At 41.7% G+C, this 18,597-nt stretch overlaps 1 protein-coding gene across 3 annotated transcripts in view; it reads left to right on the top strand.

Annotated features, from left to right (window-relative positions):
- The window catches only part of tedc1 (tubulin epsilon and delta complex 1), a 41,924-nt gene that overhangs the window by 18,678 nt on the left and 4,649 nt on the right, over window positions 1–18,597 (top strand). For 2 of the 3 annotated variants that reach the window (XM_072269586.1, XM_072269588.1), the window contains exons 3-7: window positions 1,882–2,084; window positions 3,592–3,759; window positions 11,142–11,240; window positions 14,074–14,160; window positions 16,194–16,391. In XM_072269586.1, the coding sequence (XP_072125687.1) occupies window positions 1,882–2,084; window positions 3,592–3,759; window positions 11,142–11,240; window positions 14,074–14,160; window positions 16,194–16,391 (755 nt within the window). The remainder of the gene's footprint in view (window positions 1–1,881; window positions 2,085–3,591; window positions 3,760–11,141; window positions 11,241–14,073; window positions 14,161–16,193; window positions 16,392–18,597) is intronic. The other variant, XM_072269587.1, reaches the window with a different exon arrangement.

Here is an 18,597-nt window from a genome sequence, read left to right as displayed (position 1 = left end):
GACACCACTGTGTCAGGATGATGACTTCCTCTCTGTAGACTGCCTCATTATTATTTGAGATTAGGCCCATCAATGTAGTGTCGTCAGCAAATTTAGTTAGTAGATTGGAGCTGTGGGTGGCAACACAGTCATGGGTATACAGAGAGTAAAGGAGGGGGCTTAGTACACAGCCCTGAGGGGTACCTGTGTTGAGGGGCAGAGGTGAGGGAGCCCATTCTTACCTCCTGCCGGCAATCTGACAGGAAGTCCAGGATCCAGCTATACAAGGCAGGGTGAAGGCTGAGGTCTCTGAGCTTCTTGTCGAGCCTGGAGGGAATTATGGTATTGAATGCTGAACTGTAGTCCAAGAACGGCATTCTCACATAAGCATCCCTCTTCAGATGTGTAAGAACAGTATGTGTAAGAACTGTGGCTATTGCGCCGCCTGTTGATCGATTCTGTCGTTATGAGAATTGTAGGGCGTCCAGTGTGGGTGACTCTAAATTGTTGTTTCGCTGCCTTGATGACTTTGCGCAGATTGTAGCTGCAATTTCTTGAGCTCTTGCTGACAGTGTTGGGAACCCCTGAACTAAAGGATATACTTTCAGGAAAAGGGAAAATTTTAAATCAATACAAAATGTTGGATGAACTCAGCAGGTGAGGCAGCATCTATGGAAAGGAATAAACTATGGAGATAGGGAGAAACATCTCTCAGAAAGTCATAAATCTCTGCCCTGGAGAGGTTTGGAGATGGAGTCGTTGAAAGCAGTAATTGGAAAACGCACAGAATGCTGGAGGAACTCCGCATGTAAAGTAGCATCAGTGAATGGGAATAAACAGTCACCATTTTGGGCCAAGGACTCCACAATGGACGGTCCCAAGCCTGGCTGCAAAAGGAAGAGGGTTGGGCATAGGGCTAGCAACCCCATCCCGTAAAAATTCAGAGCTCTGGAAGCTGCAAGCACCACCTCCCTGGAAGAGGAAGGATGAAAAAGGGCAACTCCTTCTCCTTCTTCTTGGGTCCTTGGCTCCCAGCGAAGCTCAGGCCACTGATGACCTACCGTCTCCATTGTCCAAAGTCGATGGTATGGTTAGAGTTCATCAATGTTTCTATAATTCATTATATCCACTGTACAGGGGAGTAGCCTATACAGCTTCACCAGAGCCCTGTTATCTGTTAGCACTTTTCACCACTGGGACTCAGGGTTGGACTTTGAGAGATGAAAATGGGCAACACCTGGGGACAGCTTGAAAGACTGACCCAGGATAATGGACTCTGGCGAGCTGTGGTCAGCAGCCTATGCCCCAGTAGGGGTGATAGACTTACTAAGTAAATATTTTGGGCCATGACCTTTCATCAGGACTGGAAAAGAAGGAGGCAGAAACCAGAATAAGGTGGGGAGAGGGAAGGACTTCAAGCTGGCAGGTGATAGGTGAGAACAGATGAGGGGGAAGGTAGTTGGAGGAGGGATGAAGTGAGAAGCTGGCAGGCAAGGGAGTAGGTAGTTGGAGAGGGGGATGAAGTGAGAAGATGGCAGGTAATAGGTAAGAGCAGGTGATGTTTGAACAAATGAACGAGGACGAAAGTGCTGCCAAGGTCAGCAATGAATCAGCTGTGATCATGCTGACTTATGGAGCAACTCGGGATTGATTGGACCGATCCAGATTTTTATTATATGCCAGGAAAGATCTGAAGGTCTTAAAGGCCCCTGTTGTTCTTCTATTACTTGTTAATATTTCAGAGACATCTTCAAATATAGGAAAAGCCTCTAGTTCAGGGCTTCCTCAGTAGGTACGTACCTGAGGCATGACTAATTGAAATGGTGTTGTTAATTAAAGAGAGAAGAAACCCATACGGTAAGCTGTATTTGACATGTCTCTCTCTTCCCCAACCTGGCACAGCTCACCATATTACATATGTAAAGGCTGCTGTTTCTTACTATGGTTATGGGTTCTTGGACTTCTACCAGCTTCCTGCTGATGGCTCACGAGGCAGCCGAGATCTTCTCCTGGTCTTCTCTTGGCTACTCCAGAAGACCCAGCTGCTGGAGGAGCTGCTGGACCGGCAGAGGCTGCATGTGGAGGATCAGGTGTCACTCTGCATGGTAAGAGTACCTTTCAGCCCATACCATTTGCGATACAAATAATTACACAAAGTTCAAACCTTGAGATTCATCTTGCAGGCAGCCACAAAGCAAAGAAACAAGTCAAATCCACAAAAGAAACCCACACCACAAAGACCATCAAACGTACAATGGGGGGTCCTTAATGATGGATGCTGCCTTCTCGAAGCAGCACCTTTTGAAGATGTCCTCTGGTGGGGAGGCTAATGCCCATGATGGAGCTAGCTGAGTGTGCAACTTTCTACAACTTTTTCTGATCCTGTGCAATACCAGGTGTAAGTTGTACCAAAAGTGTACTTCACTGTTCTTCACCAAGAACAGCTAGCTAGCACCATCCCTGTCTAAGCTGGCAGAATCCCAGAGAATGTAATAACCAGCAACAGTATACAAAATGCAGGCTTCTTTGGATATGAATAAACAGTTGATGTTTTGGGTTGACATCCTTCATCAGGACTGGAAAGGAAGGGGAAGAAGCCAGAATAAGGTGATGGGAGGGGAGGGAGTACAAGCTGGAAGGTGATAAGTGAAGCTAGGTGAGGAGGAAGGTAAGTAGGTAGGGGAGGAAGAATGAAGTGAGAAGCTGGGAGGTGATAGATGGAAGAGGTAAATGGCTGGAGAAGAAAGAATCTGGTAAGTGAGGAGAGTGGACCATGGGAAAAGGGGAGGAGGAGGGGAACCAGAAGGAGGAGATGGGCAGGTGAGCAGAAGGGGTAAGAGGGGAACCAGAATGTGGAATGGAAAAAGAGAGAAGGGTTGGGTGAGAGCAATCAGGTTGGAGGTTACTCTTGCATAAGTCCTGTGGTTACCAGACTGGGTTCACTGACCTCAGCCTCAACAAACAACCTGCTACAAATTCATTGATCCAGGATCAAATCACTGTAATCCTGAATCAATTAACACCAAGTACAACCCAAACTTAACAATGGTAGAGCCCACCATATTCCAAAGACAGAGCAGAGGGAGTTGAAACCATCTTTAGCCAAAGGTGCCAAATGGATGATTGTGAGCAGGGGTTCCCAACCTTTATTATGGTGTGGAGTCTTACCATTAACCGAGGGGTCTGTGGACCCCTGAGTCATACAGCACTTCAGCACAGAAACATACACTTTGGCCCATCTATAAAACCATAAGACATGGGAGCAGAATTTGGGCCATTCAGCCCATCAAGTCACTCCACCATTCCATCATGGCTGACTTATTATCCTTCTCACCCCCATTCTCCTGCTTTCTCCCCTTAACTTTTGACACCCCGACTAATCAAGTTAAGACATAGTCCTGTGCCATTTCGTCCCTAGCTTTTTCTTCCGAAGAGAATGTAGGTGGACTGATTAGTAAGTTTGTGGACGACACAAAACTTGGTGAAGTATTTGATGGCAAAAGAGGTTGTGAAAGGGAACTGAGGGATAGAGATCATTTGGAAAGTTGGGTGGGAGCTTTGGCCAATGGAATTCAATATAACAACATCCGCAATGATGACTCTTGCTTTCAGTGCAAGCAGACTGGTGCTGTAACGCCCCCAGGGACACCGGACAGTCAAGAAGGCATGCATGCCATGGGGATGGACGTGCGCTACCTGCAATGTTTACACGGAAAACTGCGATTCCGCTGGAAGAGTTTTCACAGTGCTCAGCAGGAGAGGTGTGCTATCCTCTACAAGGTACTCACACACCAGTCTGCCTGTTAGATTATGTGGCGATACTGATTTAAACACCGCAAGATTCAGGTTCACATTTTTATTGAATCAGAATCACTGATATACTGTATGTCATCAAATTTGTTGTTTTGTGGCAGCAGTACATAAAATATACTCCAAATGACAATGAGAAAGAGATGGAGATAAAATTAAATGAGTGGTGCAAAAGGAAAGACAAGATAGGAAAGTCGTGTTCATGGGTTCATTGTCCAGTCAGAGATGTGATGGCAGAGGACAGGAAGCTTTCGCTAAAGCGTTGATTGTGTGTCTTCAGGCTCCTGTACTGCCTCTCCAATAGAGGTAATGAGAAGAGGGATGGGGTCCTTTCATGCCTTTTTGAGGTATCACCAATGGTGGGGAGGCAAGCGCCGTGATCACATATATTTATCACATATAGTAAAATGCATTGTTTACCTTAACATAAAACATTGAAATCTACAGCACATTACAGGCCCTTTGGCCCACAATGTTGTACCGACCATGTAACCTACTCTAGAAACTGCCTAGAATTTCCCCAGCACATAGCTCTTTATTTTTCTAAGCTCCATGTACCTATCTAAGAGTCTCTTAAAAGACTCTATTGTATCAGCCTCCACCACTGTCACTGGCGGTGTATTCCATGCACCCACCACTCTCTGTGTGAAAATTTACCCCAGACATCCCCTCTGTACCTACTTCTAAGCACCTTAAAACTATGCCCCTACACAACCTACACAATCTGAGGGTGTGCTGAGGGCAGCCCATATATTCCCACCATGTTCAGCAGAACATAAGCAGCAACAACATCGGAACAAAACAAGACAACAGCAACAAAACAAGCAACACACATCAAAGTTGCTGGTGAATGCAGCAGGCCAGGCAGCATCTCTAGGAAGAGGTACAGTCGACGTTTCAGGCCGAGACCCTTCATCAGGACTAACTGAAGGAAGAGTTAGTAAGAGATATGAAAGTGAGAGGGGGAGGGGGAGATCCAAAATGATAGGAGAAGGCAGGAGGGGGAGGGATGGAGTCAAGAGCTGGACAGGTGATTGGCAAAGGGGATACAAGAGGATCACAACAAAACAAACTCCTTTCCCACTCTCCTACCCACCCAACTCCTGACACACAGAGACAGGCTTCTAATCCTAGGACAAGCCACCTCCGGGCCTTGTGTTCTCTGGCTCAGATTTTAAGTATAAATGCAACAGATTCAAGATTCAAGATTCTTTAATGTCATTTCCAGTACACAAGTGTAAAGAACAAAATAATTGTTACTCTGGATCTGATGCAGCACAAAAAAAAACAATAAGATAAAGAACACAATAATAATAAAATACACAATAAATGTATACACATGAGATAGCTTATACACTTAAATTGATTGTATGTCCATAAAGTTAAGCTAAGCACAGGAGTGTCTGTACAGAAGATGACTCTATTATTAAAGTCTCCCTGCTACTTCCATTTCCTCAGATTTGGTTTGATTATTTAAAATGGTGGACAAGTACTTTTTTTTTCTCTTTGTTTTCTTCCTGATATTTTTCAAGTCAGTAAATTTTTTTCATAGTTTTTCATGGGTAGATTACTGGGTAAAGTTTGTTTATGTGTTTCTTAGTTCATATCTTTTGGACTATTATTTTGAGTTAAGCTTAATGATTTTTGGTGGAATTGTTTTTCTTTTCTCTAAATATAATTCTAATTTGTAGTGCGCAAGTTTTCTGGTTTTTGAATTGTTAACAAATGGAGCTTATGTTGATGTTAAGGACCTGGAAGTTGGGTTTTGGGGTTTTTTTTTAAGAGCTTGCTGCTGATTTTAGGTAGCTTTCTTGTCGTGGGATTTGAGGGGGGTAGGGATCTCTATTGCCAACAACATTTAGAGAATCTTTAGTTATTCTTTGTTATTCAGGACGTATTTCTGTCATGATTCTCCTGTTTTATTTTTTTGCCCCAGAGCGGTTGTTTGTTTGTTTGATTTTGCTCATGCCTACTACTCTCCATGTTTTTTTTAAATAACAATGGTTAGTCCATTGAATTTTATAAACTGGAATGTTAAGGGATTGAACCATCCTGTTAAAAGAAGGAAGGTGTTTTCACATCTTAAGCAGCTCTAAGCTGCAATTGCTTTTTTGCAAGAAACACGCATTCGTAGTTCTGATAATTCCCGTCTCATGTCAAGGTGAGTGGGGTAGCACTTCCATTCTATTTTTCAGGCTAAAGCCGGGGGGGGGGGAGGGGTATCTCTATTCTTATAAATCAAAATGTTCCTTTTGAGCTTCACAACAAAGTATCTGATACAAATGGTTGTTTCATTGTTGTCTCTGGGAAATTGCAAAAATCTAGGGTAGTCTTGGCTAAACTGTATGCTCCCAATTCGGATGATGTGGAGTTTTTTGATCATTTTTTCTCTTTATTGCCTGACCTGAGCTTATATTCTCTTATATTAGGCGGTGATTTTAACTGTTGGTTAGATCCAGTTATGGATCGATCGCCCTCTGTTCCTAGACTTCCAAGTAAATCTGCTTTATCAATTCAGTCTTTCCTTTCTAATTATGGTATCTCTGATGTTTGGCGTTTTCTTCATCCAAGTGAGAGAAATTACTCTTTTTTTCACATATCCATCATACTTTTACGAGAATTGATTACTTTTTAATCGATAATCTGATTCCATCTGTTCGCTCTTGTGATTATCAGAGTATATTGATTTCAGATCATGCCCCAGTTACCCTGTCCATATTTCTTTCTGGTCTCCCTCAAATGAATAAACACTGGCGTTTCAATCCGACCCTGTTGTCGAATAATGATTTTGTAAAATTTATGAAGGACTAAATAACTTTTTTTAGATATTAACATGTCATCTGAAACCTCAACTCAGGTTGTCTGGGATGCCATGAAAGCATATCTAAGGGGTCAAATAATTTCATATACTGTGAACTTGAAAAGAAAAACCTATACAGAGCAATTAGATTTGGTCAATCAAATTAAAGCAACCGACCAACTATGCTCAGATCTAAGATTCGGAACTGTACAAGAAGCGAGTGGATCTTCAAATTAAGGGCTGGAATGTTATGATGAGGTTGTATAAGGCATTGGTGAGGCCGAATCTGGAGTATTGTGTTCAGTTTTGGTCACCAAATTACATGAAAGATATTAATAAGCTTGAAAGAGTGCAGAGAAGGTTTACAAGGATGTTGCCGGGACTTGAGAAACTCAGTTACAGAGAAAGGTTGAATAGGTTAGGACTTTATTCCCTGGAGCATAGAAGAATGAGGGGAGATTTGATAGAGGTACATAAAATTATGATGGGTATAGATAGAGTGAATGCAAGCAGGCTTTTTCCACTGAGGCAAGGGGAGAATAAAAACAGAGGACATGGGTTAAAGGTGAAGGGGGAAAAGTTTAAAGGGAACATTAGGGGGGGCTTCTTCACACAGAGAGTGGTGGGAGTGTGGAATGAGCTGCCAGACGAGGTGGTAAATGCGGGTTCTTTTTTAACATTTAAGAATAAATTGGACAGATACATGGATGGGAGGTGTATGGAGGGATATGGTCCGTGTGCAGGTCAGTGGGACTAGGCAGAAAATGGTTCGGCACAGCCAAGAAGGGCCAAAAAGCCTGTTTCTGTGCTGTAGTTTTTCTATGGTTTCTAAGTATGACCTTATTTCCATTCATCCAATTGAACGCCAACTTCTCGAAAGTAAGAGCTGGTTTTATATTCATAGTGATAAATCCGGTAAATTTTTACTCAATCAACTAAGACGCTCTAAAGCTAAACAATAAATTACTAAAATTCGAATGGGAAATGGAAACATCTTGAATCATTCTGAAATCAACAATACATTCAAGAATTATTATTCCCCACTCTATTCCTCCGAATCTTTAAATGATAGCATTTCTGTCAAGCATTTCTTAGTTTAAATATTCCTTCGCTTTCTCCTGATCTCAAAGCAAAACTCAATGAGCCATTATCATTAGAGGAAATATCTTCAGCCATTTCTGCATTGCAGTCTGGTAAATCTCCTGAACCTGCTGGGTTCTCTGCAGAATTCTCTAAGTTATTTTCCTCACTGCTTTTGCCTCAATTAACCTTAGTTTTATCCGATTTGTTTAAATATGGTCAATTGCCAGCATCGTTTAATGAGGCAAGTATCATTCTTTTAGCAAAAAAAGGCAAAGACCCAACAGAGTGTTCCTCGTATAGGCCGATTTCTTTGTTAAATGTTGATGTTAAATTTTGGCTAAAGTTTTGACTTGTAGATTGGAGAACATTGTACCCTCAATTATTTCTGAAGATCAAACTGGTTTTATTAAAAATCGCCTCCCCTTTTTTAATATACAGCATCTATTTAATATCTTATATTCACCTTCAATTGGGACTCCTAAATGTGTCATCTCTGTTGATGCGGAAAAAGTGTTTGATCGTGTGGAGTGGAATTATCTTTTTGCGGTTTTAGAAAAATTTGACTTTGGACAAGGTTTTATTACATGGATTAAATTGCTATATTCATGTCCCACTGCCTCTGTTTTGACCAACTCTCAGCAATCCCAACCCTTTAACCTTAAACGTGGCACCCGGCAAGGGTGCCCTTTAAGTCCCTTACTTTTTGATCTGACCATAGAGCCATTGGCAATTGCATTTCGTAGCTGCGTTGAATTGATGGGGATTTGGAGGTGGGGTGTTGAGCACAAAGTTTCTCTTTATGCCGATGATCTTTTACTTTTTATATTAAATCTGACACCTCCTTACCCCTAATGTTTTCACTACTTAATAAATTTAGCCAGCTTTCCTGATACAAACTTAATCTACACAAGAGCGAACTCTTCCCAATTAACAGAGAAGCACAAATATTAGAATTTCATAACCTCCCTTTTAAAGTAGTATATAATCAATTCACTTACCTCAATATTATTGTATCAAGGAACTTTAAGCATCTTTTTCGACAAAATTTTACTAATCTTTTAAATCATACAAAACAGAGTTTGGCACACTAGTCACCTCTGTCCATGTCTCTGGTAGGTCAAATTAATGTTGTTAAAATGTATATCCTTCCTAAGTTTTTATATTTATTCCAATCTTTACCAATTTTTTTTTTCTAAAGCTTTTTTTGATTTGTTAGATTCTATTATTTATGGAAGGGCAAACGTCCCAGACTTAATAAAGTTCACCTTCAAAAACCTAAAAGGGAAGGTGGTATGGCCTTGCCCAATCTCTGTTTTTATTACTGGGCAGCCAATGTTCGTTGCCTTCCTTTTTGGTCTTTCTTTCATAATCAGTCTAACTGCCCAAAATGGGTGGCAATGGAGTTGAACTCCCATCAGGATTTCTCCATTTCCGCACTTCTTGGATCCGTACTTTCTTGTCATTTGCCTAAACTAATTGCTAATCCTCTCATTAGACATACTCTGAGAATATAGGCTCAGTTCAGAAAACATTATGATCTTTATGGTTTCTCCCTCTCTAGTCCTATCTTTCATAATCATCTTTTCCAACCTTCTATGCAAGATTTAACATTTCATGATTGGCACAGAAAGGGCATGAGGTGTTTTCATAGATCTTTTCATAGACAATTGTTTTGCAACTTTTGAACAACTGTCTGCAAAGTTTAACCTACCTAATACTCACTTGAGGTGTTAATTAAAATGATGCATTTTGTTGTATGATTCGATGTACATGTGACAAACGAAGCCAATCTCACATAGTGCCTGGGTCTTTGGCCATAACCACCTCTGAAATGGGGGAAATACTTGCTGGTACCTCACTGCTATAGTCGTCAGCTCATCCTTAACACACAGTGGAGTTCCAAAGCCACAGTCTTTTACTAAGAAATGTTCTTGCCTCCTCCCCAGAGCCAAGGTGAAGGACAGCATGATCTTGCGTTAAGATACAGACTGTAATTTGTGACTAGGTAGTGTGGGATTCTGAGGTTAGTTTTGTTAAACATTAATCAAACAAGGAGAAGTGAAAACGGATGGTGATAAGTGAAGAGGGCGAGAGGCAAAAGAAAGATAAAAGATGGTGCAGCATCGATCATGGTCAGCTCTTTTATACACACAGATAAGAAAAACTCCATTCAAATTCACAGATAATAGTCAGACAATTGTATACCCTCTGTTCAAATAACGTAGCACTAGAGAAGTTTCCAGAGCCTTCTAGAATCATACAAATGTAACCACTAGAGGACACACTGAATGATTGCATATACATACTGTGATCAAGAGGAAACATACTGAACAGTTACTTGTATATAAGAACTACCTAAAATACAAGCAAGTAATTGTTAAGCTGCAAAGAACAAAACAATTAAACAGTCCAATCCAGTGGTAGTGATTCATCGAGTCTCCGTTCATGGTGTGAGCAAAGCTAAACAGAAGGTTCTCAGTGTCAGCTCAACCCTGATGTGTGTTCTGAATGACTAGCATCAGTGGGACGGCTCCATTCATAGTGGACAGACTGCGATAGATAAATATGGAACGTGGGTTGAAGTGATAGATGGTTCTGTTAGATGCATTTAATCTTCTGTTAGTCCTTCGAAGAAACCTTCAAAAAGCAATGCCACAAAAAAATAAATTCACGACATATGCCAGTGGTATTAAACCTGATTCTGAAATACCCGTATGGAACTCACATCCATGAACTGTTCCACCACAGAAAAGAGTGATTTGACCATTTGGGCCAGTATCATTATTCCTCTCCCACATATGAGATCAAATGGGCTGAATCCCAACTGCCGACTTAATTCCTTCTGCTTTTAATGTCCTAGTGTAGAGATTGCAGGAAGAGATGAGGAAAGGTTGAATGAGCTAGGACTTTTCTCTTTGAAACAAAGAAGAAGGAGAGGTGACTTAATAAAGTTGTCAGAGATGATCAGAGGCATAACTACAGTAGATAGAGTTTTTTTCCCAGGGCGGAAATGGCTACTAGCGGGGAAATCATTTTAAGGTGATTGGAGGAAAGTATGGGGGGGGGAAATGATGTCAGAAGTAGGATTTTTACAGAGAGTGCTGGGTGTGTGGAATGTCTTGCCAGGGGTGGTGGTAGAGGCAGCTACATTAAGGGTGTTTAAGGAACTCTTAGATAGGCACATGGATGATAGAAAAAATGGAGAGTTATGTAGGAGGGAAGGGTTAGGTTGATCTTAGAGTAGGTTAAAATGCTGGCACAACATCCTGCCCTGTGCTGTACTGTTCTATGTTCTGAATCAGAAGAATGGACATGTGAAGTCATTGTCCATGAATGAGGCTTTAATTCGGCGGAGGCAGGAAGGAGTAAAAGCCCCTGTTCTGCATTAGGGCATTGTTTCAATTTGCAGAAGTCCATTAGAGATGAAGGAAAGGCGTGTCTCCCTATGATCTGTGATGTTGCCTTTCAGGTACACTCAAACACCAGAGGATGCCACAATGGACAAAGCATTGATCACTTGTCTGCAACAGAAATGCGTCTACTCCAAGATCCTGTGCAATGCAATGAGGTGAGCCGACTGTCCCAGACCCTTTTCAACACACCCTTCCTGCAGGGTTGGTCCTGGTCATCCCACCACTGTTCCAGACTCTTTTCAACACACCCTTCCTGCAGGGATGGTCCTGGTCATCCCACCACTGTCCCAGACTCTATTCAACACACCCTTTCTGCAGAGATGTTCCTGCCACTCCCTGTTCGCAAGATATTTACTGCCCCCCCACCATCCTGTGAGCCTGCAGTCTCTCCAGTTGTGGGTGTGGACACCCAGAATTTAGTTCCAATTAGTACTTCTGCTGCGTAGCTGCACAGTGGAGGTCTCTGCTCACCCCAGTATCACTCCTTGTGTCAACAATTGAAGTTAGCCATTTCTGTACAGTGGAGTGAAGAGATTATTCTTGGAGCTTACAGTGGCATTGAATGCCATCTCCTGGTGATGCCTCTCAACTGTTGCATTCTGATGTTTTAATCCAAGGAAGTGAGAAGCCCAGGAAAGAGGCACAAAACTAGTTGCTTCACAATTGGTTTATTAGTGTTGATAGAACAAAGAGAAATTGAAATGGAGAGTGATAGAGGTCTGCTAAGTGAAGGGAGAGACAAAAAACTAAGACGGCACTGACCTTGTGGGGCGGGTCTTTTATGCCTATAGATAAGGAAAATTATCTACAAATTTGAATGAAAGAGATAACCAATGACATAACGCTTATTCAAATAATGCAGTGCCAAGAGAAACTTTCAGAGTCATACCAATATAGCCACTAAGGAGACACTTTGAACAACTGCATGTAGACAGAATCAGAATCAGGTTTATTACCACCGGTATGTGACATGAAATTTGTTAACTTAGCAGCAGTAGTTCAATGCAATACATAATCTAGCAGAGACAAAAATAAATAAAACAAGTAAATCAATTATGTATATTGAATATTTTTTTTAAAACTGTGCAAAAACAGAAAATACTGTATATTAAAAAGAAAAGTGAGGTAGTGTCCAAAGATTCAGTGTCCATTTAGGAATCAGATGGCAGAGGGGAAGAAGCTGTTCCTGAATCGCTGAGTGTGTGCCTTCAGGCTTCTGTACCTCCTACCTGATGGTAACAGTGAGAAAAGGGCATGCCCTGGGTGCTGGAGGTCCTTAATAATGGACTCTGCCTTTCTGAGACACCGTTCCTTGAAGATACCCTGGGTACTTTGTAGGCTAGTATCCAAGATGGAGCTGACTAGATTCACAATCTTCTGCAGCTTCTTTCGGTCCTGTGCAGTAGCCCCTCCATATCAGACAGTGATGCAGCCTGTCAGAATAAAAAGAAGTTTTTGAGTGTATTTGTTGACATGCCAAATCTCTTCAAACTCCTAATAAAGTATAGCCGCTGTCTTGCCTTCTTTATAACTACATCAATATGTTGAGACCAGGTTAGTATAACACTTTATGGCGTCATTGAATAAGTTTCTAATTGCTGCTAATGTCTATAAGGAGTTTGTATGTTCTCCCCGTGACCCTGTGGGTTTCCTGTGGGTGCTCAGTTTCCTCATAGATCCTCAGAGATCTTGACACCCAGGAACTTGAAGCTGCTCACTCTCTCCACTTCTGATCCCTCTATGAGAATTGGTATATGTTCCTTCGTCTTACCCTTCCTGAAGTCCACAATCAGCTCTTACACTGTCATCACTTGGAAGCATATTAAACAGTTACTTGTATATAAGTAATTATATAGAAGCAATCAGGCAATTAATTATTAAACTGCAAATAAAATAACGATATAGTCTAATCTAGGAGTCCAAAACAGCACTGGGCATTCATTCATACCCACCTTCATATGGCAGCAGTGGGAGGATCATGGTTACTGCTAAATTTGTAGTTGTCCATTGTTTCCTCTTTCTAGTCCCAGGATCTACTTGAGGCCAGTCCATTTAAGATTAAGTTTAGCTTTGTTTGTCACAGGTACATTGAAACACGTGTCAGTGACTAGCACAGTCCAAGGATGTGCTGTGTAAGTGTCACCATGCTTTTGGCACCAACATCGCATGCCCACACCTTGCTAACCCTATCTTCATCTTTGGGATCTATGAGGGGACTGAGCACCCGGAGGAAACCCACAGGGTCATGGGGAGAATGTACAAACTCCTTACAAACATTGGTGGCAATGAACCTTATTCACTGACGCTGTAAAGTGTTACGCTAACCTCAATGCCACCGCAGCAATTTTCAATGTCTCTGTTGGCCTCCTGGCTCAAATCAAGGTGCTGACTTGCCTCTGTCTGAAACACGGTGCAGTTAATGGAACAGTATTAACACAGGATGAATAGACTTGATAGGAATATGGAGACTGGAGTTGGAAGGCTGTGTGTGTGTGTGTGTGTGTGTGTGTGTTTAAGGGAGGAGAGGGGCTTGTTTAACTGGTGGTGTTTGGTTGCTTGTTGCATTCTGTTTTGTTGTGTTTGGTGTTATTCAGTGAACTTTGTGGGCATACTGGCGTCAGAATGTGTGGCAGCATTTGCGGGCTGCCCCCCCAGCACATTTTTGACTGTGTTGGTTAATGCAATCGACACATTTCACTGTACATGTGATAAATGAATCTGAGATTTATAGCAGTGGGCTAACCATTTCTCCACTTAAAATCTGTCTATGACAATATAGAGTATAGGACAGTACAGTACAGGCTCTTTGGCCCACAATGTCATGCTGACCTTTTAGCTTATTCTAAAGTCAATCTATTTTGAGTGTTGTCTATGCCTGTAATGTTATGATTTGAGTGGTTGTGTATAAGTGCTTCCTGTGCCTGCTAATCACTGCGTGAGGACATCAGTGACAATCTGACCTCTGCTAATATCACTTTATTACTGTAGTTTATACAGCTGCTGGAGCAGGAGAACATGCGACTGGAGGCGTACCTGAACTGGAAGCAGTTGGAGCCCTTCTTTTGGCAGTGGATGGTAAAAGAGTGATTCTAATTCTGTACTAGAAATAGTTCTGTCCCCAAGACCGGCTGTGCAACAGCAATGACGCTGGTGATGCTGCTCACAATATCAAGATGGCCATTAGGATTGATTTCACCAAGTTGACTTATAATCTGTGATTTCCTAATCAGCACTCCCGTTAGGTGATTACATTTGCCTGAAGCAGCATCTCTGACTCAATCCCGAATATATTAAGAGTGAAGTTGAAATTATACAGAGCTATTTAAGTAGCTACTTAGAAAAAGAACTCGAAGTAAATTTATTATTAAAGTACATATTTGTCACCCTATACAACCATGAGATTCATTTTCTTGCAGGCATTTACAAGAAAATATAAACATAGCCATAGAACAGTATAGCACAGAGGCTCTTCAGCCCATAATGTTGTGTTGACCTTTTAACCTGCTCTAAGATCATTCTAACCCATCCCTCCCACATTGCCCTCTATTTTTCTTTCATCCATGTGCCTATGAAAGTGTTAAATAAATCCTCCAATGTATCTGCCTCTACCACCATTCCATTCAAAAAGTTCAATAGAATTTATGAGAATCTCTACATAAGCAAAGACATGATCTATATAAACTGCATTTTGCATCTTATTTTGAGATGCAGGAGAAGCGTATTTCTGCACTAACAGAGCACCACCTTCGTTTGCCTGTGTCCAGCTTATAGTTTCAGGTCTGTTGCATATCTGAACATCATACCTGCATATCCTAACACTACTGAGCTAAGCCAGGCTTCCTGCTTTGAGCAGGTGCACTTGTTGTTCTGTTCCAGAAATTCCCAGTATTTCCCCTTCTACAATGAGACACAAAGCAAGAGGTAGCTACGCAAACCAAATATCTAGGTCTTAAGTGAAATCTATTATCAAAGTACTTGTGTGTTATCATGTACAGCTTGACATTGTTTCTTGCAGGCATTTACAGAAAAATAAAGGAATACAATAGAATTTACAAAACTACTAGACAGGAAGACTGATGGACAACCAGTGTACAAAAGAAGACAAATTGTGCAATAAAAATAATCCTGAGAACATGAGTTATAAAAAGGCTTTGAAAGGGAATTTGCAGATTGAGGTGAATGAAGTTATCCACGCTGGTTCAGGAGCCTGATGTTTGTAGGATAATAGCTGTTCCTAAACGCGCCGGTGTGGGACCTAAGGCTACTGTACCTCCTGCTCAGTGGTATTAGCAAGAAGAGAGCATGACCTGGATGGTTGGGTTCCTTGGTGGATGCTGGTTTCTTGTGACAGTGCTCCATGTAAATATACTCAATAGTGGGGAGGGATTTTCCTGTGATGGATTGAGCTGTATCCAACAGTTTCTGTAATATTTTCCATTCTTGGGCATTGGTTTCTGTACCAGGTCATGATGCAACCAGTTTGGATACTCTCCACTGTGCATCTATAGGAGTTTGTCAGAGTTTTTGCTGACATACCGAATCGACACAAACTTCTAAGAAAGTAGAGGTGGTGTTGTGACATCTCGACGCTAGGGTGTTAGTGTCCATATGACATTACTATCATCGAATACTGAATGGCCTAGATAGAGTGAGTATGGAAAGGATGTTTCCTATAGTGGGGGAGTCTAGGACCAGAGGGCACAGCCTCAGGATGGAGGGACGTCAATTTAGAACAGAGATGAGGAATTACTTTAGCCCGTGGGTGGTGAATCTGTGGAATTCTTTGCCACAGATGGCTATGGAGGCTGAATTATTGGGCATATTTAAAATGGAGTTTGATAGGTTCTTGACTAGTCAAGATGTCAAAGATTACAGGGAGAAGGCAGGAGAATAGGGATAATAAATCAACCATGATAGAATGGCAGAGCAGACTTGATGGGCTGAATGGCCTAATTCTATTCTTATGTCTAGTGAGCTTACAGGTGGTGATATTTCAGAATATGGTATGTGTTGACTGCTGAATCATCAGCCTCTTTAATCTTGAGTGTGATGCCTGATATCAGAGACACACAATAATGTTAATTTTAAAAATTCATCTTCTGTATTAGGAAAGTGTACTGACTGCTAAGCTGCAAGATACCCAGGACCCAGTGAATGCAAATAATATAAAAGCCATTGAATGCTTCCTGCACCAGTCAGGGGATCAGGGTGACCCTGTCATCTTCAGAGAAATGGATAACCTTTCTAGTAAGATCCTGAAGTTGCAGATGAAGCTGCAAAGCAGGCAAAAGACCAAGGTTAAAAAGGTAAACCTTCTGAATTTATCGATTTTTTTTTTACAGTGTAACACCTGATAGTTTGGAGAGCCTCTTCCTGATAGGTGCACAGTCCTCACACCTCAACAATTCCACAGTGAGAACATGACCTCGTCGTTTCTCTTTTGTACTATTTATTTATTGTTGTAACATAATCAGAATCAGATTTAATATCACAGGCATAGGTTGTGAAATTTTTTAACTTTTGGGCAGCAGTACAATGAAATACATGATAAATAAAACTGTTACATTAAGTGTGTGTAGATAGAATAGTTAAGTTAAACTAAGTAGCACAAAAATAACAGAAATAAAAAGTAACACTCATAAAAGTTGTTGGTGAACGCAGCAGGCCAGGCAGCATCTCTAGGAAGAGGTACAGTTGACATTTCGGACCAAGACCCTTCGTCAGGACTAACTGAAAGAAGAGATAGTAAGAGATTTGAAAGTGGGAGGGGGAGATCCGAAATGATAGGAGAAGACAGGAGGGGGAGGGATGGAACTAAGGAAAGTTGATTGGCAAAAGGGATATGAGAAGGGAGAGGAGGGGGTATCCAGAACAAGTGGACACAACCTCAGAATTGAAGGGCGACCTTTTAGAGCAGAGGTAAGGAGGAATTTTTCTAGCCATAGTGGAATGTTCCGCTACAGACTGCGGTGGAGGTAGAGTCTGTGGGTATATTTAAGGTGGAAGTTGATCGTTTCCATATAAACCATATAACAATTACAGCACGGAAACAGGCCATCTCGGCCCTTCTAGTCCATGCCGAACTCTTACTTTCACCTAGTCCCACCGATCTGCACTCAGCCCATAACCCTCCATTCCTTTCCTGTCGATATAGCTACCCATTTTAACTTTAAGTGACAACATCGAACCTGCATCAACCACTTCTGCTGGAAGCTTGTTCCACACAGCTACCACTCTCTGAGTAAAGAAGTTCCCCCTCATGTTACCCTAAACTTTTGCCCTTTAACTCTCAACTCATGTCCTCTTGTTTGAATCTCCCCCACTCTCATTGGAAAAAGCCTATCCACGTCAACTCTATCTATCCCCCTCATAATTTTAAATACCTCTATCAAGTCTCCCCTCAACCTTCTGCGCTCCAAAGAATAAAGACCCAACTTGTTCAACCTTTCTCTGTAACTTAGGAGATGAAACCCAGGTAACATTCCAGTAAATCTTCTCTGTATGCTGTCAATCTTGTTGACATCTTTCCTATAATTCGGTGACCAGAACTGTACACAATACTCCAAATTTGGCCTTACCAATGCCTTGTATAATTTCAGCATTACATCCCAACTCCTATACTCAATGCTCTGATTTATAAAGGCCAGCATACCAAAAGCTTTCTTCACCACCCTATCCACATGAGATTCCGCCTTCCACCTTCTCCAGTCAAAATCTCAACCCTGGGTCCAGTCCTATCCTTCTCCATAATTATATTGAAACTAATGGCATTCTGATCACTGGACCCGAAGTGCTCCCCAACACATACCTCTGTCACCTGACCTATCTCATTCCCTAACAGGAGATCCAACACTGCCCCATCTCTAGTTGGTACCTCTATGTATTGCTGCAAAAAACTATCTTGCACACATTTTACAAACTCCAAACCATCCAGTCCTTCTACAGAATGGGTTTCCCAGTCTATGTGTGGAAAATTAAAATCTCCCACAAACACAACCTTGTGTTTACGACAAATATCTGCTATCTCCTTACAAATTAGCTCCTCCAATTCTCGCTCCCCATTAGGTGGTCTATAATAGACCCCTATAAGCGTTACGACACCTTTCCCATTCCTCAATTCCACCCAAATAGCCTCCTTAAATGAGACCTCTAATCTATCCTGCCAAAGTAATATTTTCTCTGACAAGCAATGCAGCACCTCCCCCTCTTGCCCCTCCAATTCTATCACACCTGAAGCAATGAAATCCAGGAATGTTTCGTTGCCAATCACAGCCCTCCTGCAACCATCTTTCACTAATAGCTACAACATCATATTTCCAGGTATCAATCCATGCTGTAAGCTCATCCACCTTTCTTACAATGCTCCTAGCATTAACATAGATGCATTTAAGAAACTCTCCACCTCTTACTCTCTGTTTATCCCTAATGGTGCAAACAACTTTGTTATCTTTTTCTTCCTTCTCCCCTACATCTTCGGTCTGAGTACTCCCATTCTCTGTCCCCTGCCTATCC

This window comes from Mobula birostris, chromosome 9, assembly GCF_030028105.1.
Source record: "Mobula birostris isolate sMobBir1 chromosome 9, sMobBir1.hap1, whole genome shotgun sequence".
NCBI classification, from domain to species: domain Eukaryota; kingdom Metazoa; phylum Chordata; class Chondrichthyes; order Myliobatiformes; family Myliobatidae; genus Mobula; species Mobula birostris.
The sequence above is the reverse complement of the archived record's forward strand: the minus strand, read 5'-3'. Positions and strand labels throughout refer to the sequence as shown.